We start from the raw sequence: 16,813 nt of genomic DNA, 5'->3' as shown, positions 1-16,813 counted from the left end.
CTTAGCAGCAGCAGCAGCAGCAGGAAGACATACACAAAAAAAGTATCACTAAGACTGATGTCAAAGTTTTATTGCCTATGTTTTTCTAGGAATTTTATGGCATTTGGTCTTACATGTCAGTCTTTAATCCATTTTGAGCTTCTTTTGGTACATAAGCTAAGAAAATTATATAGATTCGTTCTTTAGCATGTAGCTCTTCAGTTTTCCAACACTGTTTATTAGAGAGCCTGTCTTTTCCCCATTGTATATTCTTGCCTCCTTTGTTGTAGATTAATTGATCATATGAACATGGTTTTATTTTGGATTCTATTCTGTACCACTAATTCATGGGTCTATTTTTGTGCCAAAATCATACTGTTTTGACTACTGTAATTCTATAGTATAGTTCCAAGCCTGGAAGTATGATATCTCCAGTTGTATTCTTCTTTCTCAAGATTTCTTTGGCTATTCTGGGTCTTTTGTAGTTCTATACAAATCTTCAAATAATTTGCTCTAGTCCTATATTTTGTTAAGGATTGCATTGAGTCTGTAGAATGTTTTGAATAGTATGGACATGTTAAGGATATTGATTCTACTAATCCATGCAGCCATGAAATTAAAAGACGCTTACTCTTTGGAAGAAAAGTTATGACCAACCTAGACAGTATATTCAAAAGCAGAGACATTACTTTGCCGACTAAGGTCCATCTAATCAAAGCTATGGTTTTTCCTGCGGTCATGTATGGATGTGAGAGTTGGACTGTGAAGAAGGCTGAGCACTGAAGAATTGATGCTTTTGAATTGTGGTGTTGGAGAAGACTCTTGAGAGTCCCTTGGACTGCAAGGAGATCCAACCAGTCCATTCTGAAGGAGATCAACCCTGGGATTTCTTTGGAAGGAATGGTGCTAAAGCTGAAGCTCCAGTATTTTGGCCACCTTATGCGAAGAGTTGACCCATTGGAAAAGACTCTGATGCTGGGAGGGATTTGGGGCAGGAAGAGAAGGGGATGACGGAGGATGAGATGGCTGGATGGCATCACGGACTCGATGGACGTGAGTCTGAGTGAACACCAGGAGATGGACAGGGAGGCCTGGCGTGCTGCGATTCATGGGGTCTCAAAGAGTCAGACACGACTGAGCGACTGAACTGAACTGAACTGAACTGAATCCATGAGCACAATATACCTTTCCATTTATTTGTCTTGTCTTTCATTATTTTCTCAAGTCTTATCGTCTTAGGTTTTTCATTTCCTTGGTTAAATTTATCCCTAGATTGAACATTTTCTAAAGGTATCATGTTGGTTTCCTGATTCATTTCTTCCTCCAAGACTGTGCTGGGTACTCTGGTCCCTTCTGATGGCCTGTGTTTCAGATACATAACCGTTGTCAGTACAGTAAACATCCTCTCTGACTTCTTCTGATAACAATTTCCTCTACCCTTGGCTACCTTGCTCCAAAGAATTATTTGTTATTCAACAAATGTACTGCATGATTCTCTCTCAGATAAATTGGAAGAAGACAAAATATAATTGTTATTTTGAGATATATCCTTATCGCCCTCAGCACCCTCGCCTAGAGCAACTGTTCTTGAGGGCATTGCCTGTAGCGTCTCTGTAAGCCTTCCTGTTTCCTGCTTCCTCGCTTGGCCTGATTCATTAGGACCATGGAGAAGTCTGCACTGTCGCTCATGGTGTTCCTCTCACACCATTACAGAGAACAGCTCTTGGTGTCAGATGGTCTGTAGCAGCATTAGGAGAACAAGCCTCTGTTACACTTACTTTCCATCTGCACTCAAGTCAGGGTTTACTCCCATGTGTTGGAAAGAATGCTTTGGGTGAACACCTGTCTCTTCCTCCAAGGTTTCTGTCATTTTGCCTTTACCACAAAAGCCAGACCAATGTCCACTTCAACCAAACAACGAAAAAGGAATTATCTCATGTTTCAAAATCTAGATCAATCCTTTGTAAGCTGAATCTGTCCCATGTATAATAAGCCCTGCCTGCAAGATGCCTGGTGTGGATAACCTGACACGACCGCCGATAACTCTAATCCTTTCTGTGGCATAGTTTTACAAACTGCAAGCTAATTAAAAGAGCTTTTTGACTGGCTTTTGCTTCAAAACAGTTCCAAAATGTAGTTACCTAAAGCAACTACTTATAAACAAGCATTCTTCTGGGAAGTCCTCCTGATATGGTTCAAGCTCAGCTTGTCTCTGTTAGCCTAGCTTAGGTATCTGTAGTCAGTTGGCAAGTTGACTGGAGACTGGCTAGTTCCCATGGCCTCACATATCTGCTATCAGCTGAGACAAAGAAGGGGCATATATCTGTCATCAGCCAGCAAGATAGCCTAGACTTACTCACATGATGGTGGACATAGGATTTCAAGAGCAGCAGCAAGGGGAACCCTAATGCGCAAAGTGATTTGCAAGGTTCTGCTTACAATATATTTGTTACTTCTGTCCCATTGGCCAAAGCAAATGACAAAGTAGCCCAAACTCAAAGGATGAAGAAAGCTTCTACCTCAAATTGGAGGGATTCTTAAAGATGTAGATACAAGGACAGGAAGCATCTGTGGCCATTTTTTGCATCTGCCATAAAAGGGCAGTCTCCAACCCAGGCCTCAGGCTTCCTTTTCAAAGCCTCAGGCTTCCTTTTCAAAGCCTCAGGCTTTCTTTCCTTTCTGTCCACTCAGTGGACTCATTCCACTCCCACAGGACCCTTTAGAAGCCTGAGATATGTCCTATATCATCTCTAGTTCCCCAAATCTGCACTGGTGTCTATAGCACAAAACACCATTCTGTATGGCTTGGGATAAAAGACGATCATTTTTGTAAACAACTATATAAATGGTTTCCAAATCAGGAACTCAATAGTTAAAGTTTGAGTAGCATACCATTACTATGTGAATTTTTAAGAGCTGCAGTAATTAGCATATTGAGTTCTTTTAATTTCAATTACTCCTTAACTTCAAGTACTAGCATTTCTGTAATATTGTATAATTTACCCATAGAGAAACATCCTCATGTCTTGTACCTGGCACTTCATTCTCTGCACTTTTCTTTACAGCTTCCAGATTGCAAGGTATACTAATACTTGTTAACATACACACTGTGGAAAATCTGGAATTGCACTGTATAATATAGTTATTAGCCACATGTGGTTATTGAGTATTTCAAATATGGCTAGTTCAAATTTAGATGTGCTTTCATTTAAATATATCTATACTTAAATGCAGTATATATATATATATATATATATATATATATATATACTGCATTTTTAGATTTTTAGGATGTAGTATGAAGAAAAGAATGTTAAATGCAATGCTAATAACTTTCACATTGATTACATTCAAAATGACTCTATTTCAAAATTTGGGTTAAATAAAATATATTATTGAAACTGATTTCAAATGTTTATTTTTACTTTTTAAATGTAGCTACTGAAATTTATACATTTTGGCTCTCATAATTTATTCTAGAAATTTATAGAAAAATAAAGGTAATAGGTTATATTAATGTCAACCAAATTATGTTCGAATATATTTGAGAACAAAGAACATTATGAAAGATAAAAAAGTTTATTACATAATTAAAACAAGGTCAGTTATCAAGAAGATACAAATTCTAAACATTTATGCCCCTAATAATAGTACTTTAAAATATTGAAGCAAAAACTAAAAGCTGCAGGAAATAATAGACAAACCTAAAAAGAGAATTTTGATACCCCTTTGTCCAATCATTGACAGAATAGATAGACTGAAAATCAGCCAGGATAGAGAAGACTGGAACCATATTAGCAACCAAGTTTATCTAACTGACATTTATAAGGAGTGCCACTCAGGAGCAAAACACACAGTCTTTACAAGAATACATGGAAGTGCCACATTCTAAGCCATAAAACATGTATCAATAAAATTGATAAATTCAAGCAGACTGGTCAGGAAGCAAAAAGAGAGAAGATATGAATTATCAGCATCAGGAACAAGCATCACTATAGATCCTACAGCTAATCAAAGAATAAGAAAGGCACAACTATAGAAGTTAGTAAGGTAAAAAATACTGTATTTTGTGTGAATGTTGCAAGGACTCTCCTGCACAGTGAAGTATATTGATACTGCAACTTCTTTCCTGAGCATGTATCCAAGAGAAAGCCTCAAGCAATTTCCTCTTTGCGTTTTTCTTGCTCTAGTTTTTCAATCTCCAGAGACAATTTATATAACTCCAGGGCCACCTTTTCCTCCAAGGCATTCGGGAGACACTTTAGGAGTTTTTGGCCTTTCAAGACTGCCTCACAAAGTTCAGCAGGTACCTGAAAGAGGAAACAAAAAGAATGATTTCAGAAACTTTCCTCATCCTTGTAAAGGGTGCACTTCTTCAGGAAATCTTATGGCATAAGGAAGACTGGAAAATGAAGAACCCCAGGACCGATGATGGATAGGAAACTCCAGAAAAATACTTTGGATCCTAGAAAAATATTGCCCTGAGATTTCAGTCTGTGTCTATTCTCAAATAATAATCAGCATCAGTGCCAAGCATAGAGGAAGTATAAGCAGAAAGGAAATCTCCCCAAAAAACAACTAGCATGTCAGTTCTGCTGACCAACCAGAAATGGAGCAAAACCACATAATTTATTGGAAGAAATACCAAAGGCTAGATATATGGTCAATAAGACTCTTGTTCACACACCTGAGATGACCTACTGTAAGGTGGAAAGAGCCAATAGACACCTTATAAATTCACCCCCCCCCCCCCCCCCACTGAAATAGACCTTTGGGACATATTATTTCTTTTTCTATTTTATGAACCATCCCATTTCCCTTTAATTTATTTTGAGGTGTCATATGACATAAAATTCATTGGCTGTTACTCACCTTCTCACACTTGGGCACGTCTGGACTCCAAGATTTGTTCTCTGAGCAAAAGATGTTCTGGGAACCAACCATCCTATAGCCAGGGTCACACGTGATGGTGACATTTTCAGGGGTGACATATTGATCCTTCTCCACAGACAGCTTTCCATTTGATATTTCTGGGTTTTGGCATACAGCTGTAATCAAGACACATTTTCTTAGCTTTGTGGCTATCTCAAATACAACACATTTTAACACCAATAATATCATTTAAAAAGTATAAAAATATTGCTGAATTCTACCTTTCTTTTCTACGCTACTGATACCCTACTATTACTACTACTTCTACCAACACTGGCAAGTATTTATGGAGATCTGGCTGGAATCACCTATGTGCAAACACGTATATACATCACTTAGTGTAAGCTTTCAGCAACTCTGTGAGGGAGGCCCTATGGTTATCTCCACCTTAGAGACGAGGCAACTGAGACACAGGGAAGTTAAATGCCTTGCCCCACATCACAGAATTGCAGTGGCAGAGAAAAAGTGAGAGCCTAGGGTTTGTTCTGAGCTGTTAACTTCTGCCCTATGGGACCTCTCTTTTGCCTCAGTTTCCTCTTGTGTAAAAAAAAAATAGCACCAGTAACTCAGCTCCTGGAGTTATTATGAGTGAAATGACTTAAATAACCTTTAGGAACATTTTCCTTATTCTGCCATAATAGTCACTTACCCAATAAAGAGGTCAACCCCATCAGTCAACTCTCCCATGAAAAGTTCTGGCCTCTATAAGACTTTGAGGGTGCCATTTATTGGATATGTGGGAATTAAATCTGAGTGGACCTCACTCAGGCTCAAGCACATGCTCATGACAACTCTACCTCTGGCTGGGAGGACAGATTCTCTCAGAGTTACTTCTGAATTACTCTACAGTAGCTCTATCTCTTAGTGCTATAAGAGAACCTAGATTACCTTTACATTGAGGAGCCGGTGGTGACCAATTGAAAAATGTGCAGGAGATTCTAGCCTCTCCAACAAGAGTATATCCTTCCTGACATTCATACTCAACCACATCCGTTCCAAATATTTCTCTTTCAATATATGTAAAGTGTCCATGTTTAACTTCAGGTGGTGCACTACAACCTTCAATGGTGAGAGAAGAGGATTTTGTTGTTGTTGTTTAAACAAAGCAGCACATTAAACAAAGCAGCATTCAACTAAACTGATCTATTGAAAGACTTTCATCCTTCCCAATCAATTTCATTGCCCATAAGATAATTGGAATAATTCACAAAGAAGGAATGTGGTGGTGGTGGTTTAGTCCCTAAGTCGTGTCCAACTCTTATGACTTCATGCATTGTAGCCTGCCAGGCTTCTCTGTCCATGGGATTCTCCAGGCAAGAATACTGAGTGGGTTTCCATTTCCTTCTCCAGGAGATCGTCCCAACCCAAAGATCAAACCCGGGTCTCCAGCATTGCAGGCAGTTTCTTTACCAACTGAGCTATGGAGGAAGCACCAAAGAAGGATTGTGCTCCTCTATTACCATGTGGCTGGGAATTAAGGAAAGGAGGTATGTATAAGCGTATCTGAGGGAAAGAGAACTGATCTTCACCTTGTTTACAACTATTTTTTTCAATAAGTTTAAATATTTAGCAAACTATGTGTATAAGCATTTACTATAAAGTGTCAGGCAGTACTTGAAGCATTTAACAAATATTAACTCATCTTATTCTCCCAAACAACCCTATGAGGTAGGCATTACTATTATTTTCATTTCATAGATGAGGAAACACAGAGAAGTACAGTACTTTCTCAAGGTCACACAAGGGAGGGACTGAGTCAGTGCAGTTCTGCTCCACGAAGACCATGGTCTTGGCAATACACTGCCCTCAGCAAAGAGAATGGGCTACTTGGGGACAGTGGAAGACTTTCAGTAATTAAAGTTTAGAGTCAGTCTATTTTTTCTTTTTAACTAAAGTTACTAAAGAAACATTTGTGATCGATCGAGACATTGTTCTGTGAAAACGTGTAGGGACTGTGCAAATCCAGAATACCTTACCACCTCTGTAACCATCAATCCCAAGAGTATTCTGTGTTTTTGCACCTTTTATAGAAGAGAATGTTAGAAAATGTGTTCTGAAATTACTTCAATAATGAAATAAGTATTAATCCATACAAAGACATTATATCAAATTTCACAAAGCCTTGGAGGATTTAGCTAATAATTTTAAAATATTGGTAAACACACATAATTTTAAGAAACAGATGTTAGGTTTATCGGTACTTGGAAAGTTTTCATAATTTTGTGTTTTCTATAAATAAAAGATTAAAGCCATAGCGTAAACCTGGGTTCACTGAATTTTCTAGAGCACCTCACAGAAATCAGAGAAATATTTCACTTACCAGATTTATTGTAAAAGGATACAACTCAGGAACAGCCGTACGGAAGAGATGCAAAGGGCAAAGTGTGTGAAAGGGGCACAGAGCTTCCATGCCATCTCCAGAAAGGCCAGTTTCCCTGCACCTCTACATATTCACCAACCAGAAGCTCTCTAAGTCCCATGTTTTGGGGGTTTTATGGAGGCTTTATCACATAGGCATGGCTAATAAAAACATTGGTCATTAGCAACTGATTCAGCCTCCAGCCCCTGCCTCCTCACCAGAGGCAGAGGGTAAGACTGATAATTCCAACCCTCTAATCATATGATTAGCAACCAGTGCCCATCTTTGGGCTTACTCATGATTCAGTGGTCAAGAATTCGCTTGCTATGCAGGAGACACAAGAGACATGGGTTCAATCCCTGGGTCAGGAAGACCCCCTGGAGGAGAGCATGGCAACCCACTCCAGTATTCCTTCCTAGAGAAACCCAGGAAAAAAGGAGCCTTGCAGGCTACAATCCAAAGAGTCAAACACGACTGAAGCGACTTGAGCACCCATCTTTAGTTGGGGTTCCGAAATTAGTTCCTTAGACAACTTTCTCATCATCTTTACTTAGGATATCATCAGAATATTGGGAGCTGTGAGCCAGGAACCTTGGACAAAGACCAAATACACATTTTCTGAATGACCAAATGACCCAAAAATATTTTTTTCTTTCAAATCACATTATCACATTTGTGAATGTACCTGACCAACTCTGGCACACAGCAATCTTTGGTTTCTCTGAACTACATTTCTTGTTAGCAATAACAGGTGTATCTATCTATGTCTTAAGCACTGTGTTAAGCACTTCACTTACAACATCTCATTTAATCTTAAAAAAAACAAAAACAAAAAACCTTACTTGAGTGTCATTTTCATCCTCATTTACAGATGAAGGAACAGACTAATCAATAAAGTATAAATAGAAAGACTAAGAAAATAAATCACACAATGAAGTACAAGTCTTCAAATCTGTTAAAGACATTCTATTTTCTGTCTCACTGGTTTGGCAGTTATATTGTGGGGTATGTGTGTGTGCATATCTGTGCTGACAGATAGATATGTAGATGGACAGATCTTTATTCTCCTTTTGCATCTTGAGGGCAGGGAGCACATTTTATATCTCCCCACACTACAGACACTTAGAGTGTTCTTCTGAAAGGGGCAGTTCCCAAACAGATATTTGTGAGAAGGTGATGTTACCTATACAGGAAGTCTAGAGCTCAAGTATAGCCCTTCCTGAGGCTCACGTGAAATAAATTTTTATTAACACAATAGACATAAAGACTGTTGCACTAAACTCCATGGAGAATATTAAGGAGCACATTGGAGCCTCATTAATATAGTGAGGATGGCATATAAATAATTACGTCAAAATAGCAGGCAGAGTATGGTATTTGTCAAAAGAAAGCAGAAAATATGTATTATAAGAAGAGGGAGAGAGAATCCCATGCATTAAATACGGCAGGAAAATGCCTTCTAGGAGCAGGACTTGGAATTGGATAGTTAGCTGCATTGATGAGGCATTTTATATTGAGGGGAAATTAACAAGAATGAGAGGGAGCAAATCACATGGGAATCTTTATGGTTGGTTAATAGGCTAGTTTGACTAGAGAATCACATAGGGGAGAAGTGTGAGACGTAGGCTATGAAGCTGGGATCAGATTATGACAGGTTTTAAACAATAGGCTGGGTTAAAGGCATAATTCCATAAACAATGGAGGAATTAAGGAAATGAAAAGGAAGGAGTTTATTCAAAAGATAAATGAACAGCTCACAAGACTTCTTGACCAATGATATATGGCCTTTCTTTACTGACTTACCCAATAGAAATAGAAATTCAAAGATGAACGTGGAAGGTTGGTAGAATAAATACACCGCACACAGAGACACACACATACATGAAAGAGAATCTATTATTTGCTAAATAAGTTTAAAAAAATCATCAGGTCCAATTCCTAGGCAAACACTTGAAGAAGTTTATAATCCTATATTGACTTTTTTAGCCTTCTCTCAAGTATTTTCATCTTTTTGCAGAAGAAGCCTCCAAAATAATGATACCACCATATCCTCTTTAGAAACTAACTTAGACAAAAGAAAAATCATATAAGGGAAAAAAAAAGGATCTATACATTAAAAGAAACTCAAGAGGAGTACGAATCAATTGTGATGTGTAGACCGTACTTGGATTCTAATTTGAATAAATAAAGTTACAAAAACATTTATAAATAAGACAATCAGGAAAATTTGAAAACTAGATACTTGATATTATGTAATTATTACTTAATTTTACCTATGATAATGGTTTATCATAGCTTTTAAGAAAGAATGCCTATCTTTTAGAGATACATGCTAAAATATTCAGAAGTAATATCCAAGATTTCCATCTAAATAGCTTAGACTGGGCAAAATGGATGTGGATATGGTTAAAACAAGAATGGTCATGAGTTGATAATTGCTGAATCTGAGTAATAAGTATTTGAAGCTTTGTACATATTTTAAGTTATCAATAGGAAAAAAAGAAATCACATTTTCTGATTTAAAAAATCACCTTTAATGCACAGATTGTATTTATATAAAGCATAACTAAATGCTCTAGTCACATTTCTCCATAGAGTCCTACAGGTATTATCAAATCTTCTCAATGCTGATTAATTTATAAACATTACCAAACTGCAAAAAATGAAACTTTACATGTATAAAATGTCATTACAGAGAGCTTTTTCACATATAACTTATGACTTAAGATTCTAGTTAATTTTCTCAGAATTAGTGGTAAAAGTTACAATTTCAAATTTGCTTAAGAGATGGTAATTATATGCCAAAGGATTAGAAAAAAAATTATCTCTGAGGGTAATAAACTAATTTAAAAATTAAGAAATTACAAGCATTTGTGAGTTCATATTTAGTGTATAATTATAAAAGTAATGTTATTTGCAGTTTATTCTTTTTTTTAATTAAAACATAATCGACCTCAATATTATGTTCAATCTAGGTGTACAACACATTTATTTACCTCATAAAATGCATGCATGTTCTATTGCTCAGTCATTTCCAACTCTTTGTGACTCCATGGACTGTAGTTCATTAGGCTCCTCTGTCCATGGGATTTCCCAGGCAAGAATACTGGAGTGGGTTGCCATTTCCTTCTCCAGGGGATCTTCCCGACCCAGGGATCGAACTTGCATCTTCTGCATTGCAAGCAGATTCTTTACCATCTGAACCAGCAGGGAAGCCCTTTATAAATGCTCACCATGATAATCTAGTTACCATCTGTCATCATACAAGGCTATTACAATACTGTTGACCATGTTCCCCCTTCTGTTCATTTTATTCCCACAATTCATTATCTGTTTATTAGAGCAGACCCCTAGGAATTCATACAAAACAGCTGTTTCTCTCATAATAATAATAATATACATATAAAAGTACTAAAAAAAATTTTGAAAATATTTGGGAATGCAGTTGTTCCATTAATAAAATAGAAGTTAATAAACAATTTATTATAACATTGGTAAAGCAATTTGTTAACTGAAATTGACATTAGTAAAACAAGTTATTATACCTCCCACAAAGTAATATAAAACATTTCAATTTGATCATACTTTTAAAATTCCTAATATGGAATGAATATATTTGCAATTGATTGGTTTAACTACCTTCTTGCCATTAATTGAACACTTTTCTAATTGCTTTTCTGGGACCTGAGAATCCTCAGCTATTTTACTCACCTTGTAAGCTGTCCGGGCAGAGGAGCACGGTCAGAATCCCAAGGAGGTACAGAACTGGGGACTTTCTCCCTGACACAGGCTTCATGGTAAGTGTTGACAATTGTGACCAACGGAAGCTCAAAGATCACAGGTTGCACCTGAAAATATCTGGAAGGAAGAGAGTGAGTTAGCAGCAGCACTCTCCAAATGAGTTCAGCTGCACAATAGTCAGCAAAACCCCAGCGTAAAAAGAAATACAGGTCAAAACTCTGAACTGAGAGCTTCTTCCTCCTCAGTTAGGAAGAAACTGGGTGGAACAGGGCAGAATTAGGACTTTTGCAATCAACTGAGTCAAAGGGCATGAGAAACCTCAATGTTATCATCAAGATCTGATGCCACGAGCAACTGGGACTTTTGAGAGTATTTAGAACTCTGAGAGTATTTAGAAACCATAATGCCAATCTTTTTTATTTTTATTTTCTGCTAGGACTGGAAAGGCTCTCTTGAAATGTAAATGATTAATTTCTGAGTGACAAGATAAATAAGAGATGATTTTTTTTAAGCACTTTGGTTCAGAGTGGCAGTCTCCACAATTCTCAAAGCAAAACTTGAGTTAGCTCAAACTGAGCATTAAGTCCAGTGGAGCTTGGATACTAGTGTGAGAGGAAGCCATTCCTGAAAAGCACTAATTCTTAGGAAAAGTTGTGACTTTGATTATTAGTTTGGACTGCCAAGAGCAGGACAAAATTTTAAAAAACAGAACGTGTTGGATAAAGCTGTTTCCTTCCTGAAGTTCTAAAGCCCAGTGGGGAAAGACAAGCATGAAAAGACCCAGGAATATAAATGGGCCTGAAAATATGACTCTTCCAAAGAAAGGCAAAGCCAAAAAGTGCTCAAACTACCGCACAATTGCACTCATCTCACGCGCTAGGCAAATAATGCTCAAAATTCTCCAAGCCAGGCTTCAACAGTACATGAACCGTGAACTTCCAGATGTTCAAGCTGGATTTAGAAAAGGCAGAGAAACCAGAGATCAAATTGCCAACATCTGTTGGATCATCAAAAAAGCAAGAGAGTTCCAGAAAAACATCTACTTCCACTTTATTGACTATGCCAAAGCCTTTGACTGTGTAAACCACAACAAACTCTGGAACATTCCTAAAGAGCTGGGAATACCAGATCACCTGAGCTGCCTCCTGAGAAATATGTATGCAGGTCAGGAAGCAACAGTTAGAATTGGACATGGAACAACAAACTGGTTCCAAATAGGAAAAGGAGTATATCGAGGCTGTATACTGTCACCCTGCTTATTTAACTTATATGCAGAGTACATCATAAGAAATGCTGAGCTGGATGAAGTACAAGCTGGAATCAAGATTGCCAGGAGAAATACCAATAACCTCGGATATGCAGATGACACCACCCTTATGGCAGAAAGCAAAGAAGAAATAAAGCGCCTCTCGATGCAAGTGAAAGAGGAGAGTGAAAAAATTGGCTTAAAACTCAACATTCAGAAAACTAAGTTTATGGCACCTGGTCCCATAACTTCATAGCAAATAGATGGGGAAACAGTGACAGACTTTATTTGGGGGGGTGGGGGGCTCTAAAATCACTTCAGATGGTGACTGCAGCCATGAAATTAAAAGATGCTTGTTCCTTGGAATAAAAGTTATGACAAACCTAGACAGCATATTCAAAAGCAGAGACATTACTTTGCCAACAAAGATCCATCTAGTCAAAGCTATGGTTTTCCCAGTAGTCATATATGGATGTCAGAGTTGAACTACAAAGAAAGCTGAGTGCTGAGGAATTGATGCTTTTCAACTGTGATGTTGGAGAAGACACTTGAGAGTCCCTTGGACAGCAAGAAGATCCAACCAGTCCATCCTAAAGGAAATCAGTCCTGAATATTCATTGGAAGGACTGATGTTGAAGCTGAAACTCCAATACTTTGGCCACCTGATGCGAAGAACTGACTCATTTGAAAAGACCCTGATACTGGGAAAGATTGAAGGTGGGAGGAGAAGGGGATGTCAGAAGATAAGATGGTTTGATGACATCACCAGTTAGATGGACATGAGTTTTAGTAAACTCCAGGAGTTGGTGATGGACAGGGAGGCCTGGCGTGCTGCAGTCCATGGGGTCGCAAAGAGTCGGACATGACTGAGTGACTGAACTGAACTGACAATAGTACTCAGACAATATTTCAGTGAGACATTCCTTGTAGTTATTGTTGCTTTACCTAAGACACTTAATGAGTCACCCTTTGGTGCCTTTCTAATCTGTTAGAAGAGGGAAGAGTGGTGCCTGAAATCCTGAATAATCATGCACTAGACATACTCTTTTCCCAATTTTGAACCAGTCTGTTGTTCCATGTCTTGTTCTAACTATCATTTCCTGACCTGCACACAGGTTTCACAGGTAAGGTGGTCTTGGTATTCCCATCCCTTGAAGAACTTTCCACAGTTTGTTGCGATCCTCAAAGGCTTTAGAGTAGTCAATGAAGCTGAAGTAGATATTTTTCTGGAATTTGCTAGTTTTTGCTATGATCCAACAGATGTTAGCAATTTGACCTCTGGTTCCTCTGCCTTTTCTAAATCCAGCTTGTATATCTGGAAGTTCTCGGTTTCCATACCGTTGAAACCTAGCTTGAAGGATTTTAATCAGTACTTTGCTAACATGAGAAATGAGTGTAATTGTACAGTAGTTTGGACATTCTTTGTCATTGCCCTTTTGGGGGATTGCAAAGAAAACTGACCTTTTCCAGTTCTGCAGCCACTGCTTAGTTTTCCAATTTTGCTGGCATATTAGTTCTAGTCATGTATATGATTTAAAAGATTGTAGCTTGTCTTTCATTCCTTCACATGGTATTTTGGAGAGAAAATCTTTCCATTTAATGAGGTCCAGCTTATCAACTTTACTTTCATGATTACCTTTTATGTCTTTTGGTGTCAAGCCTGAAATATTTCTCTAGCCTTATATCCCAAGAAAGTCTCCTATTTTTTTTCTAAAAGTGTTATACTGTTACACATTGCATATAAGTCTTAGATTCCATATTGTATCTCCTGTACATTTTCATAATTTTTTTAATTTTATGTTTCACATTTAAGTCAGGATTCATTTTGAATTAATTTTTATGTAAAGTCGGAGGTTTAGATCAAAGTTCATTTTTTGCCAATAGATGTCCAGTTGCTCTAGCACAATTTGTCAAAAAAGCTACCTTTTCTCCATTGGCTTGCTATTGCTTTCATCAAAAATCAGTTAAGCATATTTGTGTGTAGATTTATTTTTAACTTTCTAGCATGAGCTATTAATTCAACAAGTGTTTATTGAACCCCAGCAATGAGCCAAAATCTCTTCTGGGTGCTGTGGGTGCAACACTACTCAAGGCAGACAAAAATTTCAATACTCCTAGAGCTTATGGTCTAGTAAGAAAGATCAATATTGGCAAAAGAAAAATTAAAGCATATCATGAAGTCAGAAAGATAAGTACTGTGAAATAAAATAATGCAGGGTAAATTGGAAGATAGTAATGTCTCAGGAGCAATGAGCAGCATATATTAAACAATTTGTCCAAGGACGTTCATTCTCAAGTTAGTGTAAGAGGGTGTATTTACAGATTCAAGATATGCAAACCATGTCTAGGGACATTATATTCAAGCAACTACAAACCAAAGATAAAATTTCTTATAGCATCTAGAGAAAATATTATTTATATACAGAGAACACTTTAAATGATTGCTAACTTCTTGCCAGAAATAGCAGAAGCCAGAAGACCAGCCTTTTTAAAGCACTGAAGGAGATGCAAGAAGAGCATTAGATCACATAAGGCTTTGTAGGCCCTGATGTAGCTTAGTCTATGAAGGGAATCTAATTAAGGATTTTGAACAGAGGAACAACCCCAATAGCTCTCCATGGCTACCAGGAGGCACAAGAATGGAAGCCTTTTGGAGTAATCTAGGCTAGAATTGATAATGTCTCAGTTCAGGGTAATAGTGGTAAATGTTAAACATGAAAGAATTTGAGATATATTTAGATTCTATTGTTGATCTCTATAATCATTTCATTTTATGCACTCTCAACCTTGTTTTAATTTAAATGTATTTATTTTAATTGGAGACTAATTACTTTACAATATTGTACTGGTTTTCCCATACATTAACATGAATCCGCCATGGGTGTACACGTGTTCCCCATCCTGAACCCCCTTCCCCCCTCCCTCCCCGTACCATCCCTCTGGGTCATCCCAGTGCACCAGCCCCAAGCATCCTGTATCATGCATCGAACCTGGACTGGCGATTCATTTCTTATATGATATTATACATGTTTCAATCTTCTTAGTTTAATCTCTCTTGAACATTGTTTGAAAAGACTCTCAAAAGGGAGGTAGAAAATAATAGCAAGTAAAAAACAATGGACCAAAGGTCCATTTTAGGTCAAACAATTGTTGGAATTGGAGTAACAAATTAAAAATATCCTATATTGTAGAAACACCCCTATAATCTTAACATGAATATTTTTTCCATTATCTTGAAAACATTTCAAAGGAAGAAGCAACCAAATTATATAACTGATTAGATGTAGAGTGCAAGGGAAAGAGAAGAGGTGGAAAACCCAGTGATCTTTAGTCTTAAAGAGAACAGTACTAGTTAAAGTATATATATAATGACTTAGGTGCACAGAGCAATTATAGGATAGGCCCCAATGTCCTATTAGTTTGATTCCAAGAGATTTCTCAGTAACTAACCTTTGTTCCAGTTTAGGAATGGATTAGGGGTGGGCTGTGTTAGCCAGAGAGGCTGAGTCTTTATCCCTGTAGTCTTTTTATATGTTGATGAAGTACAGCTGGCTCAGATGAGTAGATTCAGCTTTTATCAAAAGCATCCAGTGTATAGAACTGCTTCAGTACTAAACAGCAATGCTCAGAAGGGAACATTTGAATTTCCACGTGTTCTGATGAGGCTCTTACTCACTAAGATAAAATAATCTCAATACTGCATTCACAGTGATGATTTTGAAATTTGGAAACTTGACCTCTGCCTAACTTTGAACTTGTGATTGATCTCTGTTCTATATGCAGAGCTTGATGGTATCTTTCTGCATTTCTGTATGCTTATATAAGCAAATGATTTGGTTTTCCGGGCATATGATCTTCTCTTTAATCTGAGCTTCCTCTTAACATTTTTCAATCTGTAAATACTGACATTGAGTAGAGAGTAATAACAGTGGAGCTGATGTGAACTCTCCACACACATTATATCTAAATCAAACCTAGAGAGTGTATTAAAAATCAGAGACATCACTTTGCTCAAAAGGTCCTTGTAGTCAATGCTATGTGTTTTTAATTAATTTATTTATTATAATTGGAAGCTATTTACTTTACAATATTGTGGTGGTTTTTGCCATACATTGACATGAATTAGCCATGCATCTAAACCCCTTCCACCTCCCTCCTCATTCCATCCCTCTGGGTTGTCCCAGTGCACCAGCACTGAGTGCCCTGTTTCATGCATTGAACTTGGGCTGTTCATCTATTTCACATTTGGTAATATACATGTTTCAAAGCTATTCTCTCAAATCATCCCGCCTTCACCTTCTCCCACAGAGGCCAAAAGTCTGTTCTTTATATCTGTGTCTCTTTTGCTGTCTTGCATATAAGATCATTGTTACCATCTTTCTAAATTCCATATGTATGCATTAATATAGTGTATTGATGTTTCTCTCTCTGACTTATTTCACTGTATACAAAAGTCTCCAGTTTCATCCTCCCCGTTAGAACAGACTCAAATGTGTTCTGTTTAGTAGCTCAGTAATTTTCCATTGTGTATATGTACCACAGCTTTCTTATTCATT

General features: G+C 37.5%; 1 protein-coding gene across 1 annotated transcript in view; it reads right to left on the bottom strand.

The window, feature by feature from the left end:
- Positions 1-3,539: 3,539 nt before the first annotated feature.
- LOC101114456 (C4b-binding protein alpha chain-like) overlaps positions 3,540-16,813 on the bottom strand; it is a 98,808-nt gene continuing 85,534 nt past the window's right edge. Inside the window, 2 exon segments of the mRNA XM_027976144.3 lie at positions 3,540-4,289; positions 4,852-5,027. Coding sequence (XP_027831945.2) covers positions 4,134-4,289; positions 4,852-5,027 — 332 coding nt within the window. The 3' untranslated portion in view covers positions 3,540-4,133.

This window comes from Ovis aries, chromosome 12 (genome assembly GCF_016772045.2).
Source record: "Ovis aries strain OAR_USU_Benz2616 breed Rambouillet chromosome 12, ARS-UI_Ramb_v3.0, whole genome shotgun sequence".
Taxonomy (NCBI): Eukaryota; Metazoa; Chordata; class Mammalia; order Artiodactyla; family Bovidae; genus Ovis; species Ovis aries.
Note: the sequence above shows the minus strand (reverse complement) of the source record. Positions and strands in the feature narration are given on the sequence as shown.